General features: G+C 36.5%; 1 protein-coding gene across 3 annotated transcripts in view; it reads right to left on the reverse strand.

Annotated features, from left to right (window-relative positions):
- Window positions 1-14,178, reverse strand: part of LOC128530524 (tumor necrosis factor receptor superfamily member 14-like) — a 19,428-nt gene continuing 5,250 nt past the window's right edge. The window contains exons 1-6 of one of the 3 annotated variants that reach the window (XM_053504521.1): window positions 10,713-10,783; window positions 9,948-10,141; window positions 2,525-2,650; window positions 2,275-2,430; window positions 2,059-2,146; window positions 1-1,975 (exon numbers count right to left, since the gene is read on the reverse strand). In XM_053504521.1, the coding sequence (XP_053360496.1) occupies window positions 1,753-1,975; window positions 2,059-2,146; window positions 2,275-2,430; window positions 2,525-2,650; window positions 9,948-10,074 (720 nt within the window). In that variant the 5' untranslated portion in view covers window positions 10,075-10,141; window positions 10,713-10,783 and the 3' untranslated portion in view covers window positions 1-1,752. Of the gene's footprint in view, window positions 1,976-2,058; window positions 2,147-2,274; window positions 2,431-2,524; window positions 2,763-9,947; window positions 10,142-10,712; window positions 10,784-14,178 lie in introns of those variants that run through there. The other 2 variants (XM_053504519.1, XM_053504518.1) reach the window with 2 other exon arrangements.

The following is a 14,178-nucleotide window of genomic DNA, read 5'->3' on the forward strand; positions in this document are numbered from 1 at the left end:
TTTTGCATTTTATTTTAAATAATTTTTAACACTATTTGAATTTTAAATTAAAACCAGGAGATTTCAGACAGAACTTAAAATCTAAGTCTGTGTGAGTAAAAAGCAAAAAACAAGATCTAATGACTCAAGTAAACTGATGAGATTAAAAATAAATCTGTGCTATTTAACCATTTTACAAAGATAATTTCACATAGCACGTTATTTGCTTAATAAGTTATTGGAGTATTTAACATGTTCCTATGACTTTAAATACACTGTTCTGGTTGAAAAACTGATATTTTTCATGATAGGCAGCACAACTGTCAAACCAGTTTTAATTTTTAGCGAACATATCACATACAAAAATACTGTAAATGTTATTACTTTTCTGTTGCTGCTCTGTTTTGTAATGCTTTGGGGAACATGTTTGAAATCACTGTCATTGCTGGTATCCAAGTTATATAATTTGATCTCTGCTGCACAAATACAAACAGACGACAGTTCAAATCCTCAAAAAAAAAATATCTCACTTCTCTCGTACAGTAAGTGTGCTCTGACCAACAGCCTAACAAGCTGGGATATACAATGAAAATAATGTGTGACAAATTAAGGTTTCTTTTTTTTGTCCTTACTAGTCGCCAAAAGGGATGCCCACATTGTCAGCAGCAATATTTAATGAATACAGTAGTGTTCAAGCATTGCTTATATGCATTGCACTGCTGCTCTAAAATTGGTTGATAATATTATTGCATTTATGATTAAATAAACTTGTGCTCCTTACAAAATGTTTAGTTAGTGTATACTGTATTTAAAGAATTTATCAGGTTTGTTCAAGATAAACTGGGACTTGATGAATTATTTGATGAATGAAGGCATATAATCAAAAAACATTTACAGAAGAATTGAATGATGCAAAACGTTTAAAGAAAGACATAGTTCCGTGATTGATGATCCTGGCTGAGATGGCTTGGAGGTGTTCCCGTGAACATTTAGAGAGTTGAACACCTGATCTTTGAAAATTTTTGGATAACTTTTTGCCAGCTTACAGAAGAGACCTGTGTCCTTACAGACATCTGTCTGTGGAAACCGTACACACTCTAGATCCCAGAAGTAACACAATTATGTTGTAAAATAATTAAATGATACGATAAAAACAAATTACCCTTTATTTGTATGTGTAAATTTGAGTATAAAAAAATTTAAACATTTAGGAATTCTTATATAATACATTTCTTAGTACTTTGCAGTGATTTCATCCTTGACACCGAAACTTTGAGATCCAAAACCCTTTTCATCAAATCACTATATTGATGCTCAATTTGATGAGTTAAATGTCCAATATTCAGTCTAAGGCACACCTTTGCAATATTTTTGCTGTCTAATCAGCACCTTGATATGCCACACCTGTGAGGTGGGATGGATTATGTCTGCAAAGGAGAAGTGCTCACTAACACAGATTTAGACAGATTTGTGAACAATATTTGAGAGTATTGGGTCTTTTGTGTATGCAGAAAATGTTACAGATTTTTAGGTTCATAAAAAATGGGAGCAAAAATAAAAGCGTTGTTTATATTTTTGTTTAGCATAATTTTAAAGGGTATTTCTCCGCTTCAATTCATTCCAAAGGTGTTCTATCAGGTTGAGATCAGACGCATGTCAGTCAAGTTCTTTCACACCAGACGCTGTTTCGAACTTCTGTTTCCCTCTATTATCAATTAATCTGTCTTCTCCCATCCTGAAAACAAGCCTAAGTAGCATATGGGTGCTCTGTGCTCAATTTACAACCATCTGTGGTACCGTGTAATCACCAGAACTTTGAAAAATATTTGTACAGCATAATTTTTTCTTCCATGCTAAAACACTAAAAATGAAAATCACCAATAGTAACAGCAACACAACTCCAATGACGAGTACAAAATGAAAGGGTTTGTGTGTGCACACTGCATCACTTGACTTTGTTCCCTGTGTGATAGTTATCTGCCCCAAAGACTCACAACTGTAAAAGAGAAAAAGGATAGAACTCATTTATACATTTAGAATAGAGTTCACAATAGAAAAATTGATAATCATATTACTCACTTTGTATGTGGTTTACAATCCATAAAAGATCCATCTGAATATGTCTCCTGAGGGCAGTCCTTACACACTGTATCTATCCAAGTGGTTCCTATGAAAGATAAACACTTTTTTCACATTTGTTTTACTTTTTTTTATATTTTTGTCTTTTTTATTAAAACCAGAATCATTTAAATTAAACAGCAAAACGTATCTTACTGATAATGTTAAAATGCTAACCAGTCTGGTTGATGTTTTGCCCAGGGAGGCATGCTGAGTGTTCTTGGGCTTTCCTGCAGCTCTCACCATGAGATTCTGTACAATAATGTCCTGGCAAAGGCTCACAAAGTGTATCTGAGTCGTACTTACACTTTCTTTTTACCCTTAATCCAGCACCTGTGAAAAGAAAACCATACCCATTAGATAAAAATATTCTGTACTGTATACGTGGTATTCTAGTGGTAAGTTAGAGAAAAGAGTATGTCTTCACCTTCATCACACACAGTGCAGGTGAGACATGCTGTCAATCCATTCGGTTCATCAGTGTAGGTTGATCCAGTGCACACTTTACACTGTGTGCCAGAATCACTGTCGCAATGTTTTAGCACAATGTGACCTGGACAATAACATTTTATTCTCAAGCTGTTTTTATATACATTGAGCCAATACTTTTTATAGTCATTATTTCGATGTGATTCATTACAGGTGTGCAGCACAGTGGACAGTGTCTTTAAAAAAGAAAAGCAGGTTTTTATGTTAGTGAGTGAATATCATGACAGTTATTAAATGCTGAATTCTATCGCTTATATTCACTGCAGTATAACTTAATATTGTCACATTGTCGGGGTTGTTATATTCACCAGTACATTCTGGCTAAGGGGACCAAAAAACAGCCTGTTCAGTCCAATTACACAGAAAAGCTAATGCTAAATGCTGGGTATGATACAAAGTTATCAGAACACGCAATGCATCAAAGCATGGTATGCATGGAGCTTAGCAGGCAAAGAGTTCAAGTATCCATGGAATGCACCGGACAAACAAGTCTGATCCACAGAAGCCCCGCCGCACCCCACAACCCACTTGGTAAAAAAACAACAAAAAAAAAAGCTTTTCGTAGCATTGCGGTTCAGATTTGGCCCCTTATTTTGGCTAATGCAAATCTATTTTGCGGTTCTCCAAGGTTACAAGAATTCTTCTGATTTACTTGCTTTTTTAACATGCTTTACACATTTTTTGTGGAATTCAACTCAGGAGGCTAGACAATGTAAAGCCTTCTTTCTCCAAATTAACAATTTGAATTATTGGGAAGAGTGCAATTTCAGTTTACTTAAGCAAAGCAGATCTTTCAAAATGAGGTCTGAATTGTCTAAATACATTCTGATATGTACTGTATATGTGGTATTTGTTTGGGGTGTAGGAATGAAGAGGACTGTGGTGCAGTTCACAGCTTATCATTCTCTGTGTAACTATTCTTTTGTAGCTGTTGAGTCCTCGTGTAACTCTTCTCCAGTGATTACTTTCATCTCTCACCCCTTCCTTGGCACACATAATACTGTGCAAAAGGCACATGCTGTAGAGCAAGATGCCTTCAAAATAGACGGAAAGTTTTAATAAGCCTTCTGCAGAACCATCCACAGTTGCACCTGCTTCTTTTTTGCATATAAAACACAGCAGATTCCATTCTGTATTTTTGTCCAAAAAGGTGTCATTTACATAATATGCTTTCTTTTCTGGCATACAAATATTTTTCTGTAACTTTAAATTTTGTAGGGAAATACTGAAATTTGGAATCAGAAATGTTTTTGTACTTATTCAATAATCATGTCCTAAAATAAAAAAATTAAAAAAATTCTTCAACAAAGTTTGAACTGAAAAACATAGACTTTAGCACAGTACTGTATTTAATGACACTTAGTTGTTCTTTTCAATACATAATGTTTTTTTTTTAAATAATGTCTTTTATAATGACACTGGCTGTAATTTGCAATATAAAACTTGATTGATTTATGTATGTTTACATTTTTTTAAAGAATGTCAGTATTCTTTTATTATTAAGTTTTTGAACATTTGTTTACACTCATGAATAGATACATTTTAGTTCAAATTGTAATGACCGACTTCTGGTTTGAGCAATGTAGAGAGCGGACGTGTGTGTGTGAGTCTCCCGACAACTTAAACAATAGTAATTGTTACTGATAACAGATCAAGCGAGCAGTAGTAAACGGCGATACAGGTTTGGCGTCAAAAATGCCTCACTATAAAACGAAAACAGCTGATCAAGATCCAAAGAGAACTTCGATAAGTAGCAAGCTAGCTAAAATGGCGACAGCTGCTTCAGTGGCTAACGAGGAATTCTCTTTAAATATGCTGACTTCCCTTGCACCAATACAGGCTTCCATAGAATCGTTTCAGGAGACTGTGGGTGTGTTTGGTAAACGTCTTGCAACCGTGGAAACAACGGCCGGGGAAAACTCCGAAGCTCTCAGTAAAGCGGAGGCAGACATCGCTGCGTTAAAAGCTACCAACGAAGCCAACCTCCGGATCATAAATGCTCCCGAAGACAGCGAAATTGGAACGGACATGGTCAAGTTTACTTCGGATCTGCTGAAAGACGTCATGGGGGTTCAGGTGTTTGAGAAATCGCCAGAGCTGAAAAGAGCGCATCCTGCATTGGCGACTAAACCCAGGGATGGTCAACCTCCAAGACCCATTATCGTTTGTTTTCATCGATACCAGGGGAAGGAACGAGCTCTGCGCTGGGCCAGGCAACACGAACTGCAGTATCGAGGGAAAACTCTCAGATTCTACCCTGACCTAAGTGCGGCACTCTCCAAGAAGCGCGCTACCTTCAAGAACATCAAAACAATGCTTTATCAAAAAGGGATTCATTTCAGATTCCTCTATCCTGCCCGCTTGCGATTTACTCACGATGGGGAGACCTTCACCTTCGAGTCAGGACCCGAAGCCAAAGCCTTGTTTGAACGTCGGATCAACGTGACCGCTGCTGGAGGGAGTAATTCCCGGTAAACTCAAATTGTTTCTGAATGACAAATTTAAAGGTGTACACACATCCACTACAAGAACTGTTCTTATTTTGTATTTTTTTTTTTTTATTCTACCGCGACGGTTCACATTTTTGTTTGAGAGGGTACTGTTAAAATATCAGCGGATGGCCTAGTCGTCATGACGACTTGCGTCCTTGAAAAGGTACTGTAATGAAGCACTGGAAGATGGACCATAATTAACCCTCCAGATTTTAGTTTTATTATTCTTATTGTTATTATTCTATTCTGTTTTGCTAAATGCCTGTCTGAATGCAGTATTTACAAATTGCTGTGATGTATAAGAGATAGGGTGTCGGGAGCTCAACAGTTGAGTAGTTAATGGGTAGCTGGGAGTGCAACAGGGTTAGTGGAGTCCTGCAGCTTACCTCATTTGGGGAGGTAAACATAGGAAAGGGTGTTGTAATGTTAATGGCGTGGTTTACTGCCTCAGGGACTAATTTTTTTTTTACTTTTATTTTTATTATCTTTATTTTTTCTGGATACTCAATTTGTTTTTGGGCTGTTTTCATTCATTGCCAAAGATATTGAGAAACTTAACTGGATACCAGGTTTATCTATGCCACAGGTGCAGTGTTCATCCTTCTATGCTGTACTATGTCTGATGTATCAAGCAGAGGAATGACAGGAAAGTCATTTGTTAGGTTTACATCATGGAATGTTAAAGGTCTTAAAATTCCTATAAAAAGGTCCAGAATTTTCTCTCATCTTAAACATCTTAATTTCGATATAATCTTCCTTTAAGAGACACATTTACTTAATTCAGACCATCTTAGATTGAAGAAACCATGGGCACATTTACCATTCTAAATTTAATGCAAAGGCAAGAGGAACGGCAATATTAATACATAAAAAAATTCAGTTTTCTGCTTCTAATGTTAGTGCTGATCCTCAGGGTCGTTATATTATGGTGACAGGTAGGCTGTTTCAAACCCAGGTCTTGCTGGTTAACATTTATGGCCCCAATTGGGATGATAAAAATTTTATAAGAAAACTGATTGCGTCTTTACCCAGCTTTAATTGATATTATCTGATTTTAGGCGGTGACTTTAACTGTGTAATGAACCCAAATTTGGATCGCTCAAATCCAAAACCACAAGTCCCTTCTAAAATGGCATGCGATATTTCAGCATTTTTGAGCCAGACAGGCTGCATAGACCCCTGGCGTTCAACCCTCACAGTAAGGCCTTTTCTTATTTTTCTCGTGTACATCATTGTTACTCTAGAATTGATTATTTTTTTATAGACAAAAGTCTCCTTCCCTCAGTAAAGGGAGTGGAGTATTCTGCTATCGTAGAGTCTGATCATGCTCCCTTATTACTAGATCTCTTCTTTACATCTAATTTTACAAGTTATACATGGCAATTAAATTCATCGCTGTTGTCTGATGAATCATTTTGCAAACAAGTGTCTTCCTCAATTGACAATTTTTTTTTATTTAATTCAACGGAGCATGTGCCTTTGGGAGACTCTAAAAGTGGTGCTTAGAGGAGACATTATATCATATACTGCTTTTATTAATGGAGAGAGGGAAAGGAAAAGGCATCATTTAATTGATGCAATATCCAAAATCGATAGTCAATACTCTACCTCCCCTACACCAAAACTCTATAAGGAAAGGATTAATCTTCAGACTCAGTATAATTTAATTTAATCAAATCAAGCAGAACGGATTATTCTTTGGTCACGAGGTTTTTTGATCGGGTGGAGTGGGATTACCTTTTTTTTTTGCTATGGATAGGTTTGGCTTCGGCCCCAAATTTATAAAGTGGGTTCGTCTGCTTTATACTTCTCCAGTTGCTTCAGTAGTTACGAATAAATGGAGATCAAAAAATTTTCCTTTGTCAAGGGGCACTCGGCAAGGGTGCCCTTTAAGTCCCCTTTTGTTTACAATCGCAACTGAGCCATTATCGCTGGCATTAAAATCTATATCCTCTTTCCATGGCATAGTTAGGTGGGGTGTTGAACATAAGCTCTCATTATATGCTGATGACCTGCTTCTTTACATTTCAGATCCTTTATCATGCATCGATGACATTATCAAAGTTTTGCACAATTTTGGGACCTTTTCTGGCTATAAGCTGAATATCTCCAAAAGTGAATGTATGCCTGTTAACTCACTCGCCAGACATATGCCTGACTCCATGTTTCCCTTCTGCATGGCAAGATCTAAGTAAAATATCTAGGCATCAATATCACTCAGAACTTTAAAGGACTATATGAAAATAACTTCACTTCTCTATTGACCAAACTCAAATCTGATCTTCAAAAATGGAGGCCTCTCCACCTATCTTTGGTTGGCAGAGTGAACTGTGTTAAGATGACAGTTCTTCCAAGATTCTTATATTTATTTCAGTGCCTCCCTATCTTTCTATCTAAAGCTTTTTTCAATACATTGGATAAACATATCTCCAATTTTATCTGGGATGGGAAAATCCCAAAAATTAGTAAAGAGTTTCTTCAGAAAAATAGAATTGACGGAGGTTTAGCTCTTCCTAACTTCTTATACTATTATTGGGCAGCCAATGTCCAAAAGATAATTTACTGGATGCACTCATCAGGGGGCACTGATTGGCTTGAAACAGAATCTAAATCTTGCACAGCAACCTCTTTACAAGCTCTTGTAGCATGTAACTTACCTATTAAAATAGTTAAATGTACATCAAATCCAATTGTTCATTTCACTCTTAAAATATGGACTCAACTACGTCAGCATTTGAAGTTAAGACAAGCACTTTTGTTTCAGAGTCCAATATGCAATAATCATGCTTTCCTCCCAGCAAAACTAGACTCTGCTTTCAAACAGTGGCAAGATAAGGGAATTTCTCGGTTCAGTGATCTTTATATTGATGGTATTTTTGCAAGTTTTAATGATTTGCGTTCCAAATTTACTCTTAATTCAGTTGACCTTTTCCATTATTTTCAGATACGTCATTTCGTTATTGCCCAAAGCTCATCTTTTCCAAACATCCCTTTAAAGTCTCTTGTGGACTCTCTGTTAGAAGTACCCTCCTATCTACAAGGTCTTGTTTTAAGAATATATACAATTTTAATGTTTTAAAAAAATGCAAGAACAGACAAGATCAGAAGCAGGTGGGAGAGCGAGCTCAGTATGCAATTTTTAGAGGAATTTTGGAGGAATGTCCTCTATAGAGTGAATGGTAGTACTACTTGTGCCCGACTGAGTTTAATACAGTTTAAGGTATTGCACCGTATGCACTTAAGCAGAACACCCATTGCCTTCTTTAATCCTGCTTTTGACAAGACCTGTATTAGGTGTCATACAGGTGAAGCAGATTGACTCACATGTTTTGGGCATGCCCCACACTTACTGCTTACTGGTCAACTATATTTGATACACTTTCCAAAGTGTGTGAAGCACCACTTAAGCCATGTGCAGAATTTACAATATTTGGTGTTCCAGGTGATGAATCAAATTTGACTAAAAGACAACTAAATATCATTGCCTTTGCATTCTTATTGGCTCGCAGACAAATTTTTTACATTGGAAATCTACAAATTCTTTTAAAGTATCACAATGGCTTCGGGATCTGTTGTTATACCTACATCTAGAAAAGATTAAATATTCAATCAGAGGTTCCCATAAATTCTCTTATGTCTGGCAACCCTTATTATCATATTTTACTGCCATAAAGGTACTTCCTTGACATTGTAATATTCCTGATTATGGTATCCAGTTTAATTTATCTATTCATGTATTTATTTATTTATTTATTTTATTTTAACTTTTTCCATTTGTAATTATTTCTATTTATTTATTTATTTATTTATTTATTTTATTTTATTTTTCATTGTTATTCAACTATTGCATATCCATCTTTGTTATATTCTAATCAATGTCATCATTAATATTAGGCAGTATGTTCGGGGTTGGTTGGGGAGGGTTTAAGAATGTAAAAAATACAGTCTCTGTACAAATAATAGCATTTGCCTTTAGAATAAAAAAAGTAAAAAATAATAATAAATATTTTATATACACTCAGCCAAAAAAAAAGAAACTTCCCTTTTTCAGGACTGTGTATTTCAACAATAATGTTGTAAAAATCCAAATAACTTAATAATACAGATCTTCATTGTGAAAGGGTTTAAACAATGTTTTCCATGCATGTTCTAATACCATAATCAATTTATTAACATGCACCTGTGGAATGGTCGTTAAGACCTCAACAGCTTACAGAAAGTAGGCATTTAAGGTCACAGTTCTAAAAACGCAGGACACTAAAGAGACTTGTCTACCGACTGTAAAAAAAAAAACACCCAAAGAAAGATGCCCAGGGTTCCTGCTCATCTGCATGAACATGCATTAGGCATGCTGCGGGGAGGCATGAGGACTGCTGATGTGGCTAGGGCAATAAATTGCCTAAGACGGCGCTACAGGGAGACAATAAGGACAGCTAATCATTCTCGCAGTGGAAGACCACGTGTAACAACACATGCACAGGATCGGTACATCCGAATATCACACTTGCGTGACGGGTACAGGATGGCCACAACAACTGCCCGAGTGACACCAGGAACACACAATCCCTCCATCAGTGCTCAGACTGTCCGCAATAGGCAGTCCATGAAGAGGAGATGCACTGTAGTACTTCAAGCAGCTGGTGGCCACACCAGATACTGACTGGTACTTTTGATTTTGAGCCTCCCTTCATTCAGGGACACATTGTAAATCATTTTTAGTTTATGTCTTATGGTGTTGACTCTTTTAGTGTTCATACAAATATTTACACATTAAGTATATATATATTCATTGCACCTCAGTCAAAGACATTGTGTTCATCTAAAAAAAAAAAAATTCAATAAATAAGTAAATGAAGTAAGTTAACATACCTGGAGCGCACATTGGACAGCATTCTTCATTAATTTTATACTCAGCAGTGTTACATGGTTTACACAGCATCAGTCTAATGAGCTTCAGTAGTACTAAGCATATGACATAAGTGCCATATAAACGCATGGCAGATGCAGGGGTTTCAGCATTTGTAGTAAAAAAGAATGTACATCATCTGAGTGCTTAAACACACCTGGAAAAAAAGAGAGAAATGCAATATGTACAGTTGGAACCAGATTATACTTGAAGTGCTTTAATATAGATAAATTATTCCTGATTTGCAAGTTATTTGAACATTTAAGCCATAATTACTAAAAACTATAAAGAACCAATGATAATTTTAAGTGATTACAACAATAACCGAATATTTCATTGTGAATTTATTATTTAAAGAAACAAGCATTAGGAGAGAAAACAAAGAAAAGACACAAGAAAAAAACTTGAAACTGGCTTTTTAAAAGAGCTGGATTAAGATCACGTAGTTTTTTTTTGTTTTGTTTTTTTAATAGAACCGATGGAAGTCAAGAATTAAAGGTGCATATTATATTATAGAATATTTCCCCAAGATTAAAAAAAAAAGGAGAAGTTAAATAAGAAAAGCACACGTGTGCTGGCAACCACTGTAATCAGATTGAATGAAGGAAGGAAGGAATGAAGAAAGGACGATTATTAACTTATTAAAAACTGACTAGAACACACGATATAGAAACAACATATAAAAGGCGACCCGATAGAAAGCACTCGCACACCCGGAGTTCACTTACATATACTATACTGTATCTCAGTCCATCTTTAGTTTCTCTCTCAACTACAGTAGAATACACGGAAATTCGCGCCAGAACTCATTTCCTCTTTCTATATGTTGGCTGAGATGTAAATGAATTGCTGCCACCTTCTGGTAAAACTGTGTACTAGAATTTGGCGGTAATTAATTTAAATGTCAGCCCTCACACTTATATGCTGGTGTTTAGAAAACTGTAACTATGAGGCGCCGTATAGGGCTTAAATCAAACTTTACTCATGCACACACATATGAAACACTTGCATACACATATATGAAACACTCACACATACATATATACTACTAACTGCTCAAACAACTACATATGAAACACTTGCATACACATATATAAAACACTCACACATACATATATACTACTAACTGCTCAAACAACTACATATGAAACACTTGCATACACATATATGAAACACTCACACATACATATATACTACTAACTGCTCAAACAACTACATATGAAATGCGCGCGCACATACATACATACTTTCCGCGCACACGCATACATACTTTTCACGCACATACATACATACTTTTCACGCACATACATACATACTTTCCGCGCACACACATACAAACTCTTCTCGCACATTCACCTATGAGATTCTCAGTGTAACCGGAAGGCATTTCAGTGTAGACGGACTTGTCGCTTCATTCTCCCTGAATGGTAGTACTGGTTTGTATCATCACTGCTCAATCACATGGCATATTCAGAACTATCCACATAATGTCTGAATATTTCAGCGGCAGAAAACGCAGGTGATGATTTGCAAAAAGAAAATTAAAGCACGGAATCTGTGGCTAATATGTCGGATCCTACAACAGAAAGAAATACTGTTTTGTGAAATGTGTTTCCTCGCCTTCGCTAATATGAACAACAACTCATCGGAATCCCACGGGACAAACATTGTTCCGACCCCCCATATCACCCACTTTTGTGGTGATAAATAAATCACTAGTTGTCTTCTAAACTGTCCATTAACGGCCTATTTAAGAAACGCTACTACTAATCAGGGAGAATGAAGTTCATATACATTGAAATGACTACTCCCTACACCCTACTCCCTGCGCAGGAAATGTCTGAAAAGGGAACTTCACTCTACAAAATTCCACCATTCAGAACACCATGCAACGTCACTTCCTTCTTGCGGTACCATGGTAACACAAGCACCTCGGATACCTGCTGCTGTGGAAATTTCACGCTACGGACATTAAATATAGATTATTTATTGAAACAAAAACTGATACCATAAAAATATAAAACGTATTATTTATTTATTTATTTTTACAGATTACTAGCCTATATAATACGAATGGTTTCTTTATTAAATCAAAATGTAAATTATTGTGTCCTATTTATATGATGTCCTCGCCTCGATAATAATTATAATAAAAATATAAATTCTTTTTCGAGTAAAATTTTTTCACACTCCAGCGATATGTAATGACTTATAGGAAATTATCCATTCCCTTTTCTGCTAAACTAAAGATCCGTTGTTCACTCGTTCCCTACACCGCTACAGTTGGCTTTGTGCGCGTGCACAGAAAGTATGTATGTGTGTGTGTGCGTGCGTGTGCGCGGAAAGTGTGTATGTATATGCGCGGAAAGTATGTATGTATGTGCGTGAAAAGTATGTATGTATGTGCGCGGAAAGTATGTATGTATATGCGTGAAAAGTATGTATGTATATGCGCGGAAAGTATGTATGTATGTGCGCGAAAAGTATGTATGTATGTGCGCGCGCATTTCATATGTAGTTGTTTGAGCAGTTAGTAGTATATATGTATGTGTGAGTGTTTCATACAGGGCCGGAGTGGGACTCATTTTCAGCCCTGGAGTTTCATGCCTCAGACCGGCCCACTTTAGATCACAACCTATTATTACTTAAATCATGTAATTTTAAGCTTACATGTTAAGTCTACAATAGTGCAAATTGTTCTATTGTTGAATGACTTCATATCATATTCCCTTTCAATGTAAATACATGGGTCACGACTTTTGTTTGGGCATAGTAAGTGGTTATACTGGAACTAATGCTTGCTTGTTCACACATCCTGTTACAGCAGCTCACCTCTTTCTTCCATACTGACAGAAGCAACCCCTCTCATCACGACTGGCTCCTGGCTCTGATTCTGACACCAAATCATATTATGACAATGGTCATGATTCTCAGCACAAATCTCTCCCTTTTACAAAGTTTTCTGATCAATTTAGGTCAGTTTTGCTAATGTAGTGCTGAATCATCTAGCATTTCAGGGCACATTTCATATATGGCAGGTCTACACCATACACCATATATATATTATATTAATTCTAATAATATTCAGTTATTCACTCAGTGCGTAGCCTATTCCTACCTTTCCACTCTGGATTTGCAGGCTCATGGCTGGTGCATGGTGCTCGATCTAGCTTCTGAGGAGCTAAAAGACAAAGTTTCCCTGTTATGTGGCGTCACATTATAGGCCACTATCGTTTAAATGGTATAACGTTTTGTTATATGCCACAACAACACACAATTCATTAACTTTATAATTATAATTATTTGTAAAACTAAGAAATAAAAGAATACTCTGGAATTAAATAATGTGTGGGGGGGCAGTGATGTGTCTGCTACACTAGATGGACCCACATAGAAAACTTTCACGGCATCAAAACACACGTAGAAACGGCTTTATCTGTCATTGAGAAACGGCTAATGTTACTTTCCTCCTGGATCTGTAAGCTAACTCACTTGCTAACGTTAGCTGTCAGTTAAACTCCTCTACAATAAATTAATCACTGGACGTATCAGCAGAAAACCTGACAACCCAGCGGCTGGAAATATTTTTTGTATTATTGTAACTTCAACCTAAACACACAGATGCCGCCGCTATCGTGTTAAGTCCAACCTTTAAGTTGAACTGGGGTTTGGAGTTAAAGTTCCACATCTTTCCTTACCCGTTTCATCGTCCTCATGTGGTGCTAGAAACTGCGAGCTCGTTTTAGTAAAAAAGGTGCCAATTTTGGCACATTAAGCTGCGTCTGTTTCCAGAGCTTTCCTCTTTTTAATTCTTGCTTTCTCCGCGCCACCTTTGCTCTTTCTACTTTCCATCTTTCAACAGCTGATCCGGCCAGGAGAACTCTGCTGCGCTGACCTGGCGCTTATGGCAAGCCGTTTTAACATTTAATGGCAAGTCTGGATATGTATTACAGATATCCGTAATTCAGTTCTTCCTAGGCAAAATAAAAATTTCAGATATCTACAATAGCATTCCTCCTATCAAGAACAACCATTCCAGATATCCACAACGTCGTTCTTCCTAGGACGAATGACGTCACTTTTACCGTTCATGTCTATGGAGCTTTAATTAACAGATATCTTTAACTCAGTTGTAGATATTCACATTGTGAAATGTGGATATCTACAAGTAAATTATGACTATCCATAATTCCT

Source organism: Clarias gariepinus, chromosome 9, assembly GCF_024256425.1.
Source record: "Clarias gariepinus isolate MV-2021 ecotype Netherlands chromosome 9, CGAR_prim_01v2, whole genome shotgun sequence".
Lineage (NCBI taxonomy): Eukaryota > Metazoa > Chordata > Actinopteri > Siluriformes > Clariidae > Clarias > Clarias gariepinus.